General features: G+C 42.6%; 1 protein-coding gene across 1 annotated transcript in view; it reads right to left on the reverse strand.

Moving 5' to 3' along the window:
- OPN5 (opsin 5) overlaps nt 1-15,373 on the reverse strand; it is a 34,786-nt gene that overhangs the window by 1,906 nt on the left and 17,507 nt on the right. The window contains exons 2-5 of the mRNA XM_019538095.1: nt 14,629-14,748; nt 9,104-9,274; nt 6,040-6,374; nt 704-948 (exon numbers count right to left, since the gene is read on the reverse strand). Of these exons, the coding sequence (XP_019393640.1) occupies nt 704-948; nt 6,040-6,374; nt 9,104-9,274; nt 14,629-14,748 (871 nt within the window). The remainder of the gene's footprint in view (nt 1-703; nt 949-6,039; nt 6,375-9,103; nt 9,275-14,628; nt 14,749-15,373) is intronic.

Raw genomic sequence — 15,373 nt, forward strand, 5'->3', positions numbered from 1 at the left:
AAGTGCTTCTGGTCCACTTCTGGGTCTGCTGCCGAGCGCACTGGGGAGCCCCTGACACTGCTTTGGGATGTTGCATCTGCCCCAGCATTGCAGTGTTCACGAGCCGCCTGGTATCTTGAAGTACATAGAAAAAACATTTAAAGCTGTGTCTATATCTGAATTGCCGAATCTCTCCAAATCTCCAAATTGATTCAGAGGATTTGGATTTGGATTCAGAGATTCGGCCACCGAATTAGGCCAAATCTCCACCAAATCGAATCAGGGACCGAAGTTTCGCACAGCCCTAGTGCTGAGCACCTTTTATGGTTATGTCTTTAGTTGGGATAAAAAGACTGTGGGCCTTATCTAATGCCCACTGAAGTCAATAGGCATCTTTTCAATAATTTAAATGAGTTTTGGAATAGAACCTGTAAGAGATAACTGTCTTAGTGTGCTTCAGGTGATGACCACCAGGGACACTCAAGAAGCCATGCTTCAACACATGCTACAGATGTTGGGCAATTAAACTGATTAGTTGTGGAAGGAGTTGAACTTTCCTAAATATCATCCACCATGAACCACTATTAAAAACAAGAAACCAAGCCAGATGAACAATTTGACCATCCCAATGCAGCAACTCATCCACTCTGTAAAGATCCTGAGATAAAGACAAGAGCGTTCAGGAATGGAAAAAGCTTATGGCTGCCCCACTTCCAAAATGTACCTGGTATTCTGCAAGGTGCTCTTCTTCTGCAGGGCCTTTGAGCCATGTGCCTGACAACAGGCAGATTTACAATTAATGAGCTGGTAAATAATTGGGTTGTACATAGCTGCTGATTTTGCAAACAAGGTTGGTACCACTGAAAGCGGAATGGGAACAGAGTCTGGGTGTCCAAAAGCTGACCACACAGATACCACAGCGTAAGGAATCCAGGCAATTAGAAATCCTGCACAGATCAACACTGCCACCTGGTGAGACAAAAATAAACCAGAAGGAGAGCAAAAAGTTACCTAACAACTCTCTTTATGGACTAATTCTCTATCACAGCACTCTTTTACCACAGATGCTGCCAACCTGATGTAGCACACGACACAATGGAAAAAAATAAATCCCAGCTGGAGACAAGTTCTGCAAGGTGAACCGATCCTGTCATTCATTGTCCTTTTCCTTATCTATCTGCAGCTGTACGTTCACTTACTACTTATAGAAAACCTTGTGATCCTCTTGGCACAAATCTTTCCCTGAGGCTATTCAGCCAGCCTAGAGGTGAATACGCTAACCAAAATAACCAGTGAAATTTGAAATTTAATTTAAATGAATATTTGAATGTGTTCATATACATTATACACACATATATGTATACACATGTGTGTGTGTGCGTGTGTATGCACATATATACACATATATAATAAGCACAAGTCAGCTCCAGCTCTGCTTCCTGGTTTAGGGCTATTAGAGAGCCTTAATGAAGGAGGAGCATGCACACATGCTGCAGCCTTGTGCATGGGACAGTTTTACTTGCTGCCACAGAGGCAGCACCTGCATCATGGCGACCCAGGTGAGAACCACTGGCTTAGGCTGTATCTACTTCTTTCCCAGACTTTATTGATGTTCCATTTCTATAGCTTCATCCATCCAAATGCTTTCCAGCTCCCCTGAGAAGTGAGTGCTATTAACTCTGTGTCTAAAATGGGAAGTTGGGACCCAAAAACTGAAGACCACTTATCCAAACCCAGGTTTCTAGAGTCTGAAGTCAAGAGAAACTAGCTGGTGCTTTGACTTTCTCAAAGCTACTTATTAAAAGGCCTCAAGAAGTGTCCATACCTGAGCACTCAAAGTTGACCTGCTCAAGGACGCAGAGATCAGCTATGAAGGAACCGTGAATACAAATGTGATTCCCAAACACACACATAAATCCCAAAGCTATTCTTTTCACTGATTAAGCAAAAGTCTTTGAAAGGATTTTTAGCAACATTTCCAGCCCCGGGTTGAAGTCATTGCTGTCAATGTTTCAGAAAGAAAATTTGGCATGCAGATGGAAGTGCATGCATGTCAGTGTTTTCCCCATCTGAGCCCCTGATAGTCTTCCCCAATCTCCACTGTTTGGTCCTACAGAAAGGACAAGGGGAACTAAGGAATAAGAAAAGGAAAATAGACTGCTACGTTTAGATTCGACACAGGGCTGCTTCTTGTCTTTCAGGTAGTGCTGACGATGCATGAGGAAATTACCAGCAACTTGGGAGCAGCTGGCAATATATTATGATGAAAGATGGTTATAACAGAAAGGGAGAAGGAAAGTCAGAGTTCTGCTAAGTCAACCTCAGCTCCTGCCTGGGCCCAGGGTGGGAACAAAACATAGGAGACTGTTAAGGAAGCTAAAAAAAATTATTCTGCCAACTTTCCAAAGTAAAAATGCAGATGATTTGATAACTTTGGAGGATGAACAGAATTAAAAATGCACATTTTGTAAGCAACACGCAAAGATTCAAGTTGACAGCCTTATGGGAATACCATAGCTATAGTCACAGTTGCTGCATTTCTCTAGTTCAGTGTAAAATGAGACTGATGGGAGTTTAATTGCAAGCAATAACTTCAGCTGAATATTTAAACTGAGCCATAGTAGGAATCTCATTCTCTGCTACATAATGCAGTTACTGTGAACGATTTCTACAGTCTCTTACTGGGTGAATTGCTATTGTAAAGGACTTTCCTATGACAGCTCTGTGTGCGTGTGTGTAGACATATTGTTTAAATACTAAAATAATGTTGTAGTTTTGCTAAAGTTTTTAGATACTTGTTTTGAGTAAGCCAGTTTGCCCAGATCTATTTAAACATGATATATCTCCTCTATGGCATTATATAACAGTGTTGCGCATGTTTTACAGCACTGCGCTAATTCATAGGCAAATGCACCACATCCTAAAAGATATTAGTACAAGAAAACTCATTTGGAAAGAGGTGATTACAGCACAAATCTTCCAGAAATGCTCTGCTCTCAAACCTTTTAAAACCTTTCAGATAACGTACTATGCCCAATCTCTGCTTTCATCTATCGATATCCATTTTCTTAAAGCAAAAATTGCTTAAAAATTTTAAGCCATTCCTTTCTTCTGTCACCCACCAGCATTTCATTCAAAACATAGATCAGTCAAAAGGGAACTTCATCCCCATCCTCCTTGGAAATTCTGGGGCTGAATGGAGGGATTCAGGATGATGTAGTTGGGGCTGGTCCTGCTTTGAGCAGGGGGTTGGACTAGATGATCTCCTGAGGTCCCTCCAGTCCTCATTTTCCATGATTCAGTGATTTGACTCTACATCTAAACCCCAGTAAGTCAGGCTCCATTCAAGACCCAGAATTGGGGCCCTGCTCTTCTTGACCTGCTGCTTACAAACCAGGAAAAATCGGTGGGGAATGTAGTAGTGGACGGCAACTTGGGCAGCAGCGCCATGAGATGACTGAATTCAGGATCCTGAGGAAAGGAAGGATGGAGAGCAGCAGAGTAAGGACCCTGGACTTTAGAATAGAAGACTTCAGCTTGCTCAGGGAACTCATGGGCAGGATCTCTGGGAGGCCAGTCTGATGGGGAGAGGAGTCCCGGAGAGCTGGCGAGTGCAGGAACAAACCATCCTGACGTGCAGGAGGATGAGCAAGTATGGCAGAAGACCAGCTTGACTTAGCAGGGAATTCTTCAATGAGCTAAAACGCAAAAAGGAAGCTTACAAGAAGTGGAAACTTGGACAAATGACTAGGGAAGAGTATAAGAATATTGGTTGGGCATATAGTGATGAAGTCAGGAAGGCCAAAGGGTTGGAGTTGCAGCAAGCAAGGGATACGCAGGATAACAAGAAGGGTTTCTACAGTATGTCAGCAACAAGAGGAAGATCAGGGAAAGTGTGGAAGCCTTACTAAATGGGGGGAGCCAACCTAGTGACAGGTGATATAGAAAAACCTGAAATACTCAATGCTGTTTTTCCCCCCAGTCTTCACAGGCAAGGTCAGCTCCCAGACTGTGCATCTGGCAGCACAGTTTGGAGAGGAGATGAGCAGCCAACAGTGAGAAAGAACAGGTTAGGGACTGTTTAGAAAAGTTGGATGTGTACAAGTCACGGGGCCGGATGCCACGCACCCAAGGGCATTGAGGGAGTTGGCTAATGTGATTGCAGAATCACTGGCCATTATCTTTGAAAACTTGTGGGGATCAGGAAAGGTCCCAGATGATTGGAAAAGGGCAAATATAGTTCCTCTCTTTAGGAAACGGAAGAAGGAGGATACAGAGTACTAGAGACCCATCAGCCTCACCTCAGTCCCTGGAAAAGTCATGGAGCAGGTCCTCAAGGAATCCATTTCTAATCACTTGGAGGAGAAGAAAGTGATCAGGAACAGTCAGCATGGATTCACCAAGGCCAAGTCATGCCTGACCAACCTGATAGCCTTCTACGATGACATGACTGGCTCTGTGGATGTGGAAAGCAGTGAACATGACACACTTGACTTTAGCAGGACTTTTGATACTGTCTCTCACAACATTTTCACAAGCAAGCTAAGGATGTACAGGTTGGATGTATGGACTGTAAGGTGGATAGAAAACTGGCTGGATCATTGGGCTTAAAGTGTAGTTATCAATGACTCAATGTCTTGTTGGCAGCCACTATCAAGTGGAGTGCCCCAAGGGTCAGTCTTGGGGTGCATTTTGTTCAATATCTTCATCAATGACCTGGTAGATGGGATGGATTGCACCCTCAGCAAGTCTGCAGATGACACCAAGCTGGGGGGAGTAGTTACATACACTGGAGGGTAGGGCTAGGATTCAGAGAGACCTCAACAAATTGGAGGATTGGACCAAAAGAAATCTCATGAGGTTCAATAAGGACAAGTGCAAAGTCCTGCACTTAGGACAGAACAATCCCATGCGCCGGTACAGGCTGGGGACCAAATGGTTTAAGGAGCAGCTCTGCAGAAAAGGACCTGGGGGTGACAGTGGACAATAAGCCAAATATGAGCCAGCAGTGTGCCCTTGTTGCCAAGAAGGCTAATGGCATCCTGGGCTGCATTGGTAGATGTGCTGCCAGCAGATCAGGGAAAATGACTCTTCCCCTCTATTCAGCACTGGTGAAGCCACATCTGGAGTACTGTGTCCAGTTTTGAGAAAACAGCACATACATAGCAAAACTAAGGCAGGGTACCCAAAATTTATAACAATTGGCATTGCATCAGGATCTCAAGGCTGGGGCAAAATTTACGTACACATTCTGACTAAAAAAGAAACACCTACAATCAGAATAATGTCCTGTTCTTGCATGAATGACTGGTGCCTCCCAGGACTGGCAGGGGCACCATGGCAGAAAGTGGCGAGTGTGAACTGCCTGCAGCCACCAGCATTGTTGGTGGTAGCAGTGAGTGGTGAGCAGGGATCATCTGCAGGCGTCGCCATCCATGTCAAAGGCAAGGGTGAGGGCGGGTGGTGACCACCCACAGAAGCCAGGAGCAGCTATGGCCGTGGCCAATCTTGGTGGGGACAAGTGCCCCACCCCCCCGTACCCTCCCTATGCAATGCCTATATGTTCTTGTATCTTTCTGGAGAGAGGAATACAAATTGTCCAAAAGGTTTATGTAAGTAATAACAAAAAACTGCTTCTCATTTATATATTTTAGGGCTTTCTCCACCAAACGTCTTGGGCACCTATCTTACAACAACTTGTGTGGCATAGGGAAGTATTATCATCCCCTTTATCCAGACGGGGAAACTGAGGCACAAAGATGAAGTTAACCATTCAAAGCCACAACAGAAGCCTATCGCAGAGCTTCACATTGGATCCTGATATCAAGGGCCACATTTGGGTGCCTTACACACAAAACTACACTTTATTTGTCTCAAATTTGCCCTCCTACCTTGTAGGTTCAAGGAGAAGAAAGGTCAACACACACACTTTTAGATCATCAGTGTGCATTGGTGACATGACCGAGTAGAAAAACATATTCAGTGCTCTGTAGGGGCACAGACTCTTCCACCCAGACATTAGGGTTGGACAAATCAGGATAAGAAATATCTATGACTCACCTTGGTTAGTTTCATTTCCAGTTGATGGCTGTTTTGTATCCTAGTGTCAAAATGAGCTACTTCTTTGGAGGAAGACTTAACTTTTAAAATGATCTTAACATAGGAGAACACAATCACTGCGGTTGGGAACACAAGGCAGAAGAAAAGAATATTCAGAATAAAAGCCTGCCCTGCCACTGAAGACTGAGCCAGCCACCAATCCAGCGTGCACGATGTCCCAAAGGGCTCAGGAGCATAGTTTCCCACTCCAGTTAATGGCATGGTGGCCCAGAAAGAAGCGTAGACCCAGATTGCCACCAGACACATAAAGGCATGATGCCTCTTCAGCCAGGTACCTGAAAGACAATTCAGCCTTTACAACGGTGGATTTCAAAGCCCACATATATGGCAAAATCCCATTTAGCCTTATTCTACACGTACAAATAACAGCTGATCAAACGACTTGACACTTACTACTTCTGCAAATTGCCCTCGAATTGTGGGATTCAGAAGTGTATTCATTAGTTCTTTTCATTGAATAAGAAATATTTTCCCACTGAATAGCATAACTGGGGCTGGGTGAATAGGGCACCAGCCTTGGGGTGCCAGAATAGCAGCTGCCCAGGGTGTCTTTGCTGCTCTGGGCAGTAGTAGCTGGGTGCACAGACACCGCAGTAGCAGCAGCCAGGTACAGACAGACAGCAGCCAGTGCCTTTGACTCCCACAGTAGGTAAGATTGACCACTTGCTCTCCCCTTTTTCTCCCAACTCTCAGGCTCTCAGGAAACCCTGCCTCCAAGGGGGTCTTACTCAGGGCACACAGCCTTTTAACTATGTGTTTGTACCCACCAAAGGTTTGTCCCTTTGATCAATAAATATATGGCATTAGATATCTGAGTTATGGATAGGCACCAAAATCAGATGATATGTAGTTTCTGTTCTTTCATTAGCTAGTCTAAAGTTTGTTCTCAGGGTATTCCTCCTCATAAATCACCATAATATTGTCTCTTTCATGGAGAAGATTACAGAGATGGAACAGGCCCAAGAATTTTTAGACCTCTCACTTCTTTTTTTTTCTTCCTCCCTCCAAGAAAAAGCATTTTACTTAGCTTTGTACATGAAACCCAGATGTAAAAATAGATTTTGATGGGTGTCTACATTAGAATGATGTCATGAGACTCTATAAAGTGGCTCTACTTGGCTGAGCAACGTATGAACATAAAATAAGATATGTTTCCTAGCCTGGAGGACATCTTAGAATATCAATAAGGATAGTTATTTCCTAACACAAAGAGAAAATCAAATGTAGTGGCTGTCTTCTTGACTTCACATGGGTTTTTTCTTAACACAGTCACAACAGGCAACCATAGTGCTCATGAATACGGAGAGCTGCAGTTGCATGGTTTTTCTGGTTTTCATGGTTGCCTGAGTGCCAGGTTCTTGCTAAAGGACAGAGGGGGGGTTGTACTGTGTATCCCACCATCCCATATGCTATATGATGCACCATTTCAGTCATCTCCCAAAACGGTGTCAAGTGAACTCCACTTGCAAGCCACAGTAACTGATTATATGAAATTGTTCAGTAATATATTTCAAGCACATACATGTGCCCATATGGTTTTGCTAAATATAATTAATCATGTTGTTAATTACTTTAACTATTAAAGGTAATGCAAGGGCTGAAGTTTGTGGAATGCTGCCTCATTGCTCACTCTATATGCTCATCATATATTTTAGAAAACCCTATATTATATAATCGTATTATAAAATTACTGTATATAATCCTATGAAATAGGGCAGGCAGCAAGGGGGCAAGTAGTGGGGGGGAGCTGCTTGACCCCTCTACCATCTGCCCCTACACTGCCTCCCCTCGCTCCCCGCAGCTGCCTCACCTACCACCTGTCCCCCTGCCACTGCTTTCTCCCACTGCAGCAGTCAGGGGCAGTGACAAATTGAAGATGATCTCCAGTAATTAAATTCTATACATGGAAAAATATAACAAACATGTACATTTTCCATGCATAGAATCCAATTATTTGGGGGTCATCTTAATTGGAGGGTCATCTTGAATAAATGCAGTATGGTAACTTGGGTAAATACAGTGTCAGTTTATCAGAAAGTGTTTAGCAAAGAGTCACGGGAATAATACGAGGCTGAAAAGCTCTTCTTTGCAGCGATGCACTGACAGAGTAGAGTCTACTCAATGTATCCAAGGGAGTTTAAGAGGTGACTTGCCCTCAGCCTACAAGAACTTTCATAGGGAAAAAGGTTTCAGGCAGCAGCATGCTCTCTCATCTCGGAAACACGGGTATAGAAAGATTCAACAGCCAAAAGCTGAAATGAGATATTCCGCTTTGAAATCAGGTAAAAATTTTTAATAAGTCAATAAACATTTGGGGAAACTTACTTAGAGATGTCATGACTTCTTTATTTGAAGTCTTTAAATCAAGGCTTGGATATCTTTCTAAGACATGCATTCTAGCTCGATTTAGGGATTCGATACAGAAAACCAAAAAATTCTATGCCTTGTTTTATTTCATAGATTTCACAGACGTTGGGGCTGGAAGGGACCTCGGGGGATCATCGAGTTCAGGCCCCTGCCCCAGGGGCAAGAAGTCAGCTGGGGTCACAGGATCCCAGCAAGATATGTGGAAGGTTAGGTGGGGTGAACATAATATTTAATTTTGACTTTAAATTCTATTACTCTCTCATTGCTATAGATAACGTGAGTTATTAAAAATGGAGAGAATCATAAAATCTAAATGTACTAATTTAGTTGTTGCCATTTATGTTATTTCTTTACTTCACTTTGGTTTATTTCATTCTACCTGGACAATAAAAACCAATGCCTAGTCTTTTTCACCTTGGCGCTCTCAGGCTCTAACACAATGGGACATCGTTAATGACATTGACATGAGATGTTGTAAAATTAAACTCCCATTTCTGCCAAAACTGCCATTCAGGGATTTCCCTGCTAATCGGGCAAGTAGGGAATAAAGAATGATTCACATAAATTTAGTCATAAAATTCCTAAACATTCCCCCCAGGGAAGAAATTTGTTCAGTGAAAATGCCCTGGTAGCTTACCATAAGATAAGTGACAGATTTTCAGGTATCTATCCAGACTGACAGTCATCATGGTGATAAGGCTCCCACAGCCAAAGAAGAAACCAACCCATCCATACCAGCGGCAGCCAATCCAGCCAAAAATCCAGCGGTGAGAGAAGAAGGAAATGATAGTGAAGGGCTTTCCTGAAACTTCAAGGAGGGGAATAAGTGTGTCATTTTGTTTGTCCAAAACCCCTTTCAGCACAGACAAAACCAAGCCCTACTTTTACCTGTAATGATCACTGGGTTCAGTAAATACAGACATACAATCAATGAAAAGAGCAACACACTTTAAGTTGTGGAGCAGCACACAACTTCTAGATACCTCTAACTCACTGGCTCTCCCTAACTGAGGGACAAACTCCCAATTCCCATCTCTTCTTAATTAGGGAATGTCTCTAAATCATAACTTTTATCAGTACATTATCCACCCAGGAAATCAATGAGAAGATTGGTGTCTTCAAATACAGGGTAAAATTGCCTAGTGCCTCAAAACTTGAGTACCTCAAAACCTGTCGTGGCCCAAATATAGGATGCTAATTGTGAAAAAGGGTTACATTACAAAGGAAAGAAAGTCCAACCTAAGTATCCAAGGGAAGCGGAGGATTTTTCATCTCTTAATGTCTTCAGCTCAAAATCAGTTGCTTTTTCTCGAAAGTACATTCTAGTTCTAGTTCAGTCCAAATGTCTGGACCCTGGGAGCCCTGCCATCCCACACATAGGGCTCTCCAGGGTCCAGACATTTGGTGTCAGGGAGCAGTGGCAATTAACACAGCCTCTCTCCCCCACTGCCAAGTTTCAAAGCTCTGCAGGCCAGACAACATGGCCCTGCATGTGGGGACAAGGCTGCAGGCTTGATCTGGCATGGGGACCAATCCAGCACACAGGGTTGGGGCCCATGCCAGACTGGCCTTGCACACCATGCTCACCCACAGATCAGATCCAGCTCTGCAAGCTGAATCCAAGCCACGAACAAACATATGCCACTGATTCAGGCTGTAGGGCCAAATGGTTGGGCCCCACTGTGCTAGTTCAGTACAAGTTTAGGGGCTTAATACAGAGCTATGCGGGTGCAATTTAAAGGTTTGTATTATAAAGGAGATCAAATTGGATGATCCAACAGTTCCTTTGGGGCTGAACCTCTCTAAATCTTATGAAAAATACGCTCCAACATATCTTGGGAGTAGAAACAAAACAACCTCAGAGTTACAACACTGTAGAAAATGCTAATATTTCAAGATATGCTTTAGTCTGAAATTGGTATAAAATTGTAACATTTTTCATAAAACAGAAATCCAGAAAAACTTTTGATTTGAAAATGAAGTGAAATATTTCAATATTTTTCATGAAAAATTTCTCACGATTTATTGAATTTATCTGAACAGCTCCATTCAAACCAATTTGATATAATACTACAGTATTAAACTGCCATTAAATTATCCTGCACTTGTTTGTAATGTTACAGCGCCTTGAGGAACCGATAATTGAATAGCCTACTATCACTATACACTAGGCTCTTTGGCTAAAAGACTAGGGAAATAGGGAAACATACAAGAGGCAAGGATTTTTTGTGATATCTTTCCTGGGACCAGCTGTATGGTTGGAGAGCTTCTGGAAAAGCTTTCAGGCATCAAGTGCTCTTCGTTAGGCCTAAGAAAGAGGTTAAGCTGAGTGCAATAAGACTCTATGTAGCTGTAGACAGTCTGCTTGTAAGGATAGAGTAGGGCTGTAAACTGGAAATGAAGAGGTGTTATCAGAAGCTCTTGTAAAAAGAAAAAAGAAGTGTAGTAAAACAGGTACTCTAGTTAGTTGCAAAGGGAGATGTAGTTAGTGCTAGAAAAATGTTAGTGATAAGGGAATATAGTTTATCATTTTGTTGAATTTATTCAGAATAAAACACTGACAGGCAGAAAAATTTTTTAAAAATTAAATGTGGGTCAAAGTGACTAGAAAGAGAACATTTTGTTTTTCATTTTCTTGATAGAAGATATATAATTGCTAACTCAGCATTATTGCCATGGAAAATTTGAGTTTAACATAAATTATATTTTCTGTTCTCAAAATCACAGGAATGGAAAATTCCTGGATGGCAATCCATAAAAGTATTTTAAAGGCGTACAACTTTGGGTTTTATTAACCATAACAAATTATTTTCTAGCTCCTAAGATCCATTTGGTTCATATTTTTAAGCTTTCCTTCAAAAACTCATGGGGTGCATCAACATGAGTGTGGACATTTGGTTCCCTGGGGACAAGTAGCAGTGGTGCACCTAGCACTGCCGCTTTTTGTCCCCGAGGAACACCCATGGCACACATACTTTGGCACATGGCAGGTTGCCCCAGGTGGCATAGGGGAGGCTGAGACCAGCACTGTGCTGGCCCCAGCAGCCTTATCTGGGATCCTAGGGGCCTCCCAGAGCTGCAGTCATGGTGATCCTGGCAGCCACAGCACAGCTCCAAGCGGCCCAGCTCCCCTTTTTAGCAGTGCATGTTGCCTGAGCATGCACTGCTCTGGTTTGGTTCTTTTTCCCTTGGATATCCAGAGGTCAAAAAAAAACCACGGAGGGAAAAAAAAACCCAGCAGTGCATGCTTGGACAGCATGCCCTTGCAGTGCAGAGAACTGTACATGTTTGCACTGCCACGTACCGCATGACTGGGCTCATCTGGACACACCCTTGAAGGCTAGAAAGGTACTTTTTCTCTTTCAATGGCAATTAAGATTCTAATATCTCATCATTTGGGGCTTTAAGAATAAATGTCAAATACAAAGGTTAACTGTCAGTAAAAACACTATGCAGCTGCAGCTTGATTGAAGCTCCAACAGACAGAGCACAGCAGTGCTACCTGGTGTCAGAGTGGGAGTGCAGCACCCTGCAGGGACTGTTCACTCACCCATGAGCTGCTGCTGCTGCTGCATCCAGGCTGCCTGTAATACTTTTGAGCCACAGGTCCATGCTTTGTGAGTCCATGCTGAGACAGTGTGAGTAAGGCTGATGGGGGGTTGGCTGAGGATGCACTATGGTGCAGAGTAAAGTCAGAGACATCAGGGTGTGGCGGTGAGCAGGGGATCCCTGTGGTGGCATGGGAGGGCAGCATTATGCAAAAATCTCAGTGCAGTCAAGCAGGATTTCCAACCCCTCCAAAATTTACTGCTAACTTTTTACTGACAATCATTTGTTTTTGTCCATGATTGATACTAGGAGGGCAGTAAAACACTGGAACAGGTTGCCCAGAAAGGTGGGGGAAGCTTCATCCTTGGAGGTTTTTAAGACCCAGCTAGACAAAAGCTTGGCTGGGATGATCTGGTTGGGGCTGGTCCTGCTTCGAGCAGGGGGTTGGACTAGATGTGACCTCCCGAGGTCCCTTCCAACCCTCATTTTCTATGATTCTATGATGTTATCTAAATTTGAATCCAGCCCTTGTAACTGGGGCCTGACAGCAGGGCAGAGCTGGCTGAAGAGTTACATTTACATTATTAAAACATAAATCGGTAAAAACCTGCATTAGTAAAAACATTTGGCTGACAGCAAAAGTCTGGCAGATAGAGAGTAAAAAACAAATGTCTTCAGTTGGCAACCCTGCCTAGGATTAGCACAGAACCTATAGCAGTTTAGACCACTGATATTTTTTAGCTAAGGTGGCAAGAAAAATGTGCACCAAAAAAAAAGTTTGCAATGAGTTCTGGTATCCCTTAGAACCTAAACTGGAATCAGTGCATTCCCACAAAATGTGTCATTTTTTGGCATTAGCACTTCCTGAAAGGAAAATGTTTCCATGGGAAAATATTCAGTTTTAAATATTAGGGAGGGGTTAAAAAGCAGTATGTGTTCATTAAAATCAACTGATGCATAAAAGATTAACTAACTTGTTTGAAAATTATATGGTATGTCAGTTTAAGAACTGGGAACAGAAACTGGAAGTCCCGATTCTAAATCCTTGTTTTAATCACAGTCCTCACAAACCGACTGCAGCTTGCACGATCAAGGAACAATTCCTCATACTCCAATAGACAGCATCAAGATGAAAGTAAGTTTGCAGAAATGATCCAAGGCACAAGTGGGATCCTAATTAGAGACAAGAAACAAGCCTGGTCTAAAATTTATTTGATGCATTTCTGAGTGCTAGAGATGGAAAATAACGTCTGAAAATCGTTCAATGTGCAATATTGCTATGCAATATTGTTGTTGTTGTTGTTATTATGCTGGGACTCTACTTGCTACCAACACAAGCAAATAAATGCCCCAGTTGTGATTTAGTTGTGTAGCCACAGGCTGATCACTCAGCCACAATATAGCAAATTCTCAATCCCAATCATGACATTTCTCAGAAAATGCAATGAAAATGACTGCTCTCTCTAAGGTGCATTAATTATGTTATTTAATAAAAATGTAAGGTAACGGCATCGTTGGTCCCTTTAAGCTCTTTTATGAACCACACCAACGACACCTTGTGGTCAGTTGCGTGAATGTCAAGAGCATATTCCTGGTGGATTTTCTTACAGCTAAGCTGGGTTGTTGTAACTGTGACGGTGGTAACTCCAAGGTGGTGGTTTTCAAACTTTTTTCATTGGCAGACCCCTAAAAATATTTGAATAGCAGTGAGAACCCCTTTGAATTGTAAGTATGGGTGTTCACATACTTTTGATTGATCATGGTCATCTTTCCTGGGCCCCTTAGACATAGTCTGCAGACACCCAGGGGCCCATGGACCACAAGTTGAAAGCCAGTGCTTTAAGACCTTCTCTTGGAAAAGAGTGCCTGCTTGCCATTGCGTGTAGGAGTCTCAGCAACTTGAAGAGATTTATGAAGGTTTATTGGATTACAAAACAAAGATTCACCAAGAGCAATCCACTTCCCTAATTTTACAAACGTTCAGATGGAAACTTGGGCATGCTGATCTTTCGATGACTTGCTAGTTGTCTTACTCTTGGCAGCCTGCCATAGGCAGAGCACCCTTTTGTATGGGAAGGAAAATAGAAGGTGTCCCATTGTAAGCAGGGACCTAGACAGAAAATTATAACACTGGAGAGTGTGAACTCTTGACATTGCCCTCCCCTATTTCTATTGGCTGCGTTCAGTATGTATTTATGAGGGATTTAGATCTGTGCCATGCCATTTGTAGAGCTAAAATATAATTTTCCTCAGCTGTGATAAAAGCAGCTTTGTGCCAATTCCAAAATGCCGGTCTGATCCTGAGTTAAACTCAACAGGAGTTTTGCCACAGGCAGGATTGCTGGATCAGGTCCTATTTCTCTCTGTATTTTTGGTTTCTTTCCAAGGAGAAAGTTACTCCCCCTTAAAATTGCTCTTTAATCCTTTTTCCTCTCCTTCTGGTTTATGTGGAAAAAATAAAGCAGAAGCACGAAGGGCTGGATTCTGCCAGCCTGCACAAGGTTCCCAGGAGAGAGGAGCCTCATCTGCAGATTCAAGGGTAGAAGCTGGCTTTATATATCAGGAGCAAAAAAAACTGCAGATATAGTGAACAATACAATAGCACTGAATTACCTGAAATGCCAAAATCGCACACTGCTAGATTCACAGTCATTATCTCAGCAGGTTTCAGCTTCTTTTTCTGTCTTGCAGATAGAAAAATAACATATCCATTTCCCAATGTTGAGAGAACACCTATAATAAACACATAAAAAGGTAGAAGGTGGCACAAACGTCTCAGACTCAAATTCATGCAATCTCTTAGCACAGGGATTCTATGCTATAGCCAAAAACGGATAGATCTAGGATTTTGATAGGGGGGGTACAGGTACATCATCACATGTAACACAGCATACATTTTCCTCCAGGTAAAAATAAACTGGAAGCTTTACTATCATATTTACTTGATTCCAAGATAAGGTTCTCCCCCTCCAAAAAATGGGGATCTTAACTACACAATTTTGTGACAACTGCTTTTGCACTATCCCCCTAGTTTTAAAATTGGAGGAAAGCAGAAGCAAAGATCTATTTTATCCCCCAGATTTTTTTCCCCTGCTCTAGCAGTGGAAGGAGGACAAATTCAAAGTGAACCTCCAATATTTAGATTGTATACCTGGAAAATCATAACAAATGTATACATTTTCTATATAGAGAATCGAATTACTAGGGGGTTGTCTTATAATCAGGGGCATCTTCTATTTGAGTAAATGTAGTAATATGCTAGGGCCATATTATTAAGTTTAAGCCTGGAAAAGCGCGGGCTCAGGGGTGATCTGATGGCCACCTATAAGTTTATCAAGGGTGACCACCAGGATCTGGG

Source organism: Crocodylus porosus, unplaced genomic scaffold (genome assembly GCF_001723895.1).
Source record: "Crocodylus porosus isolate Cpor-Errol unplaced genomic scaffold, CroPor_comp1, whole genome shotgun sequence".
NCBI classification, from domain to species: domain Eukaryota; kingdom Metazoa; phylum Chordata; order Crocodylia; family Crocodylidae; genus Crocodylus; species Crocodylus porosus.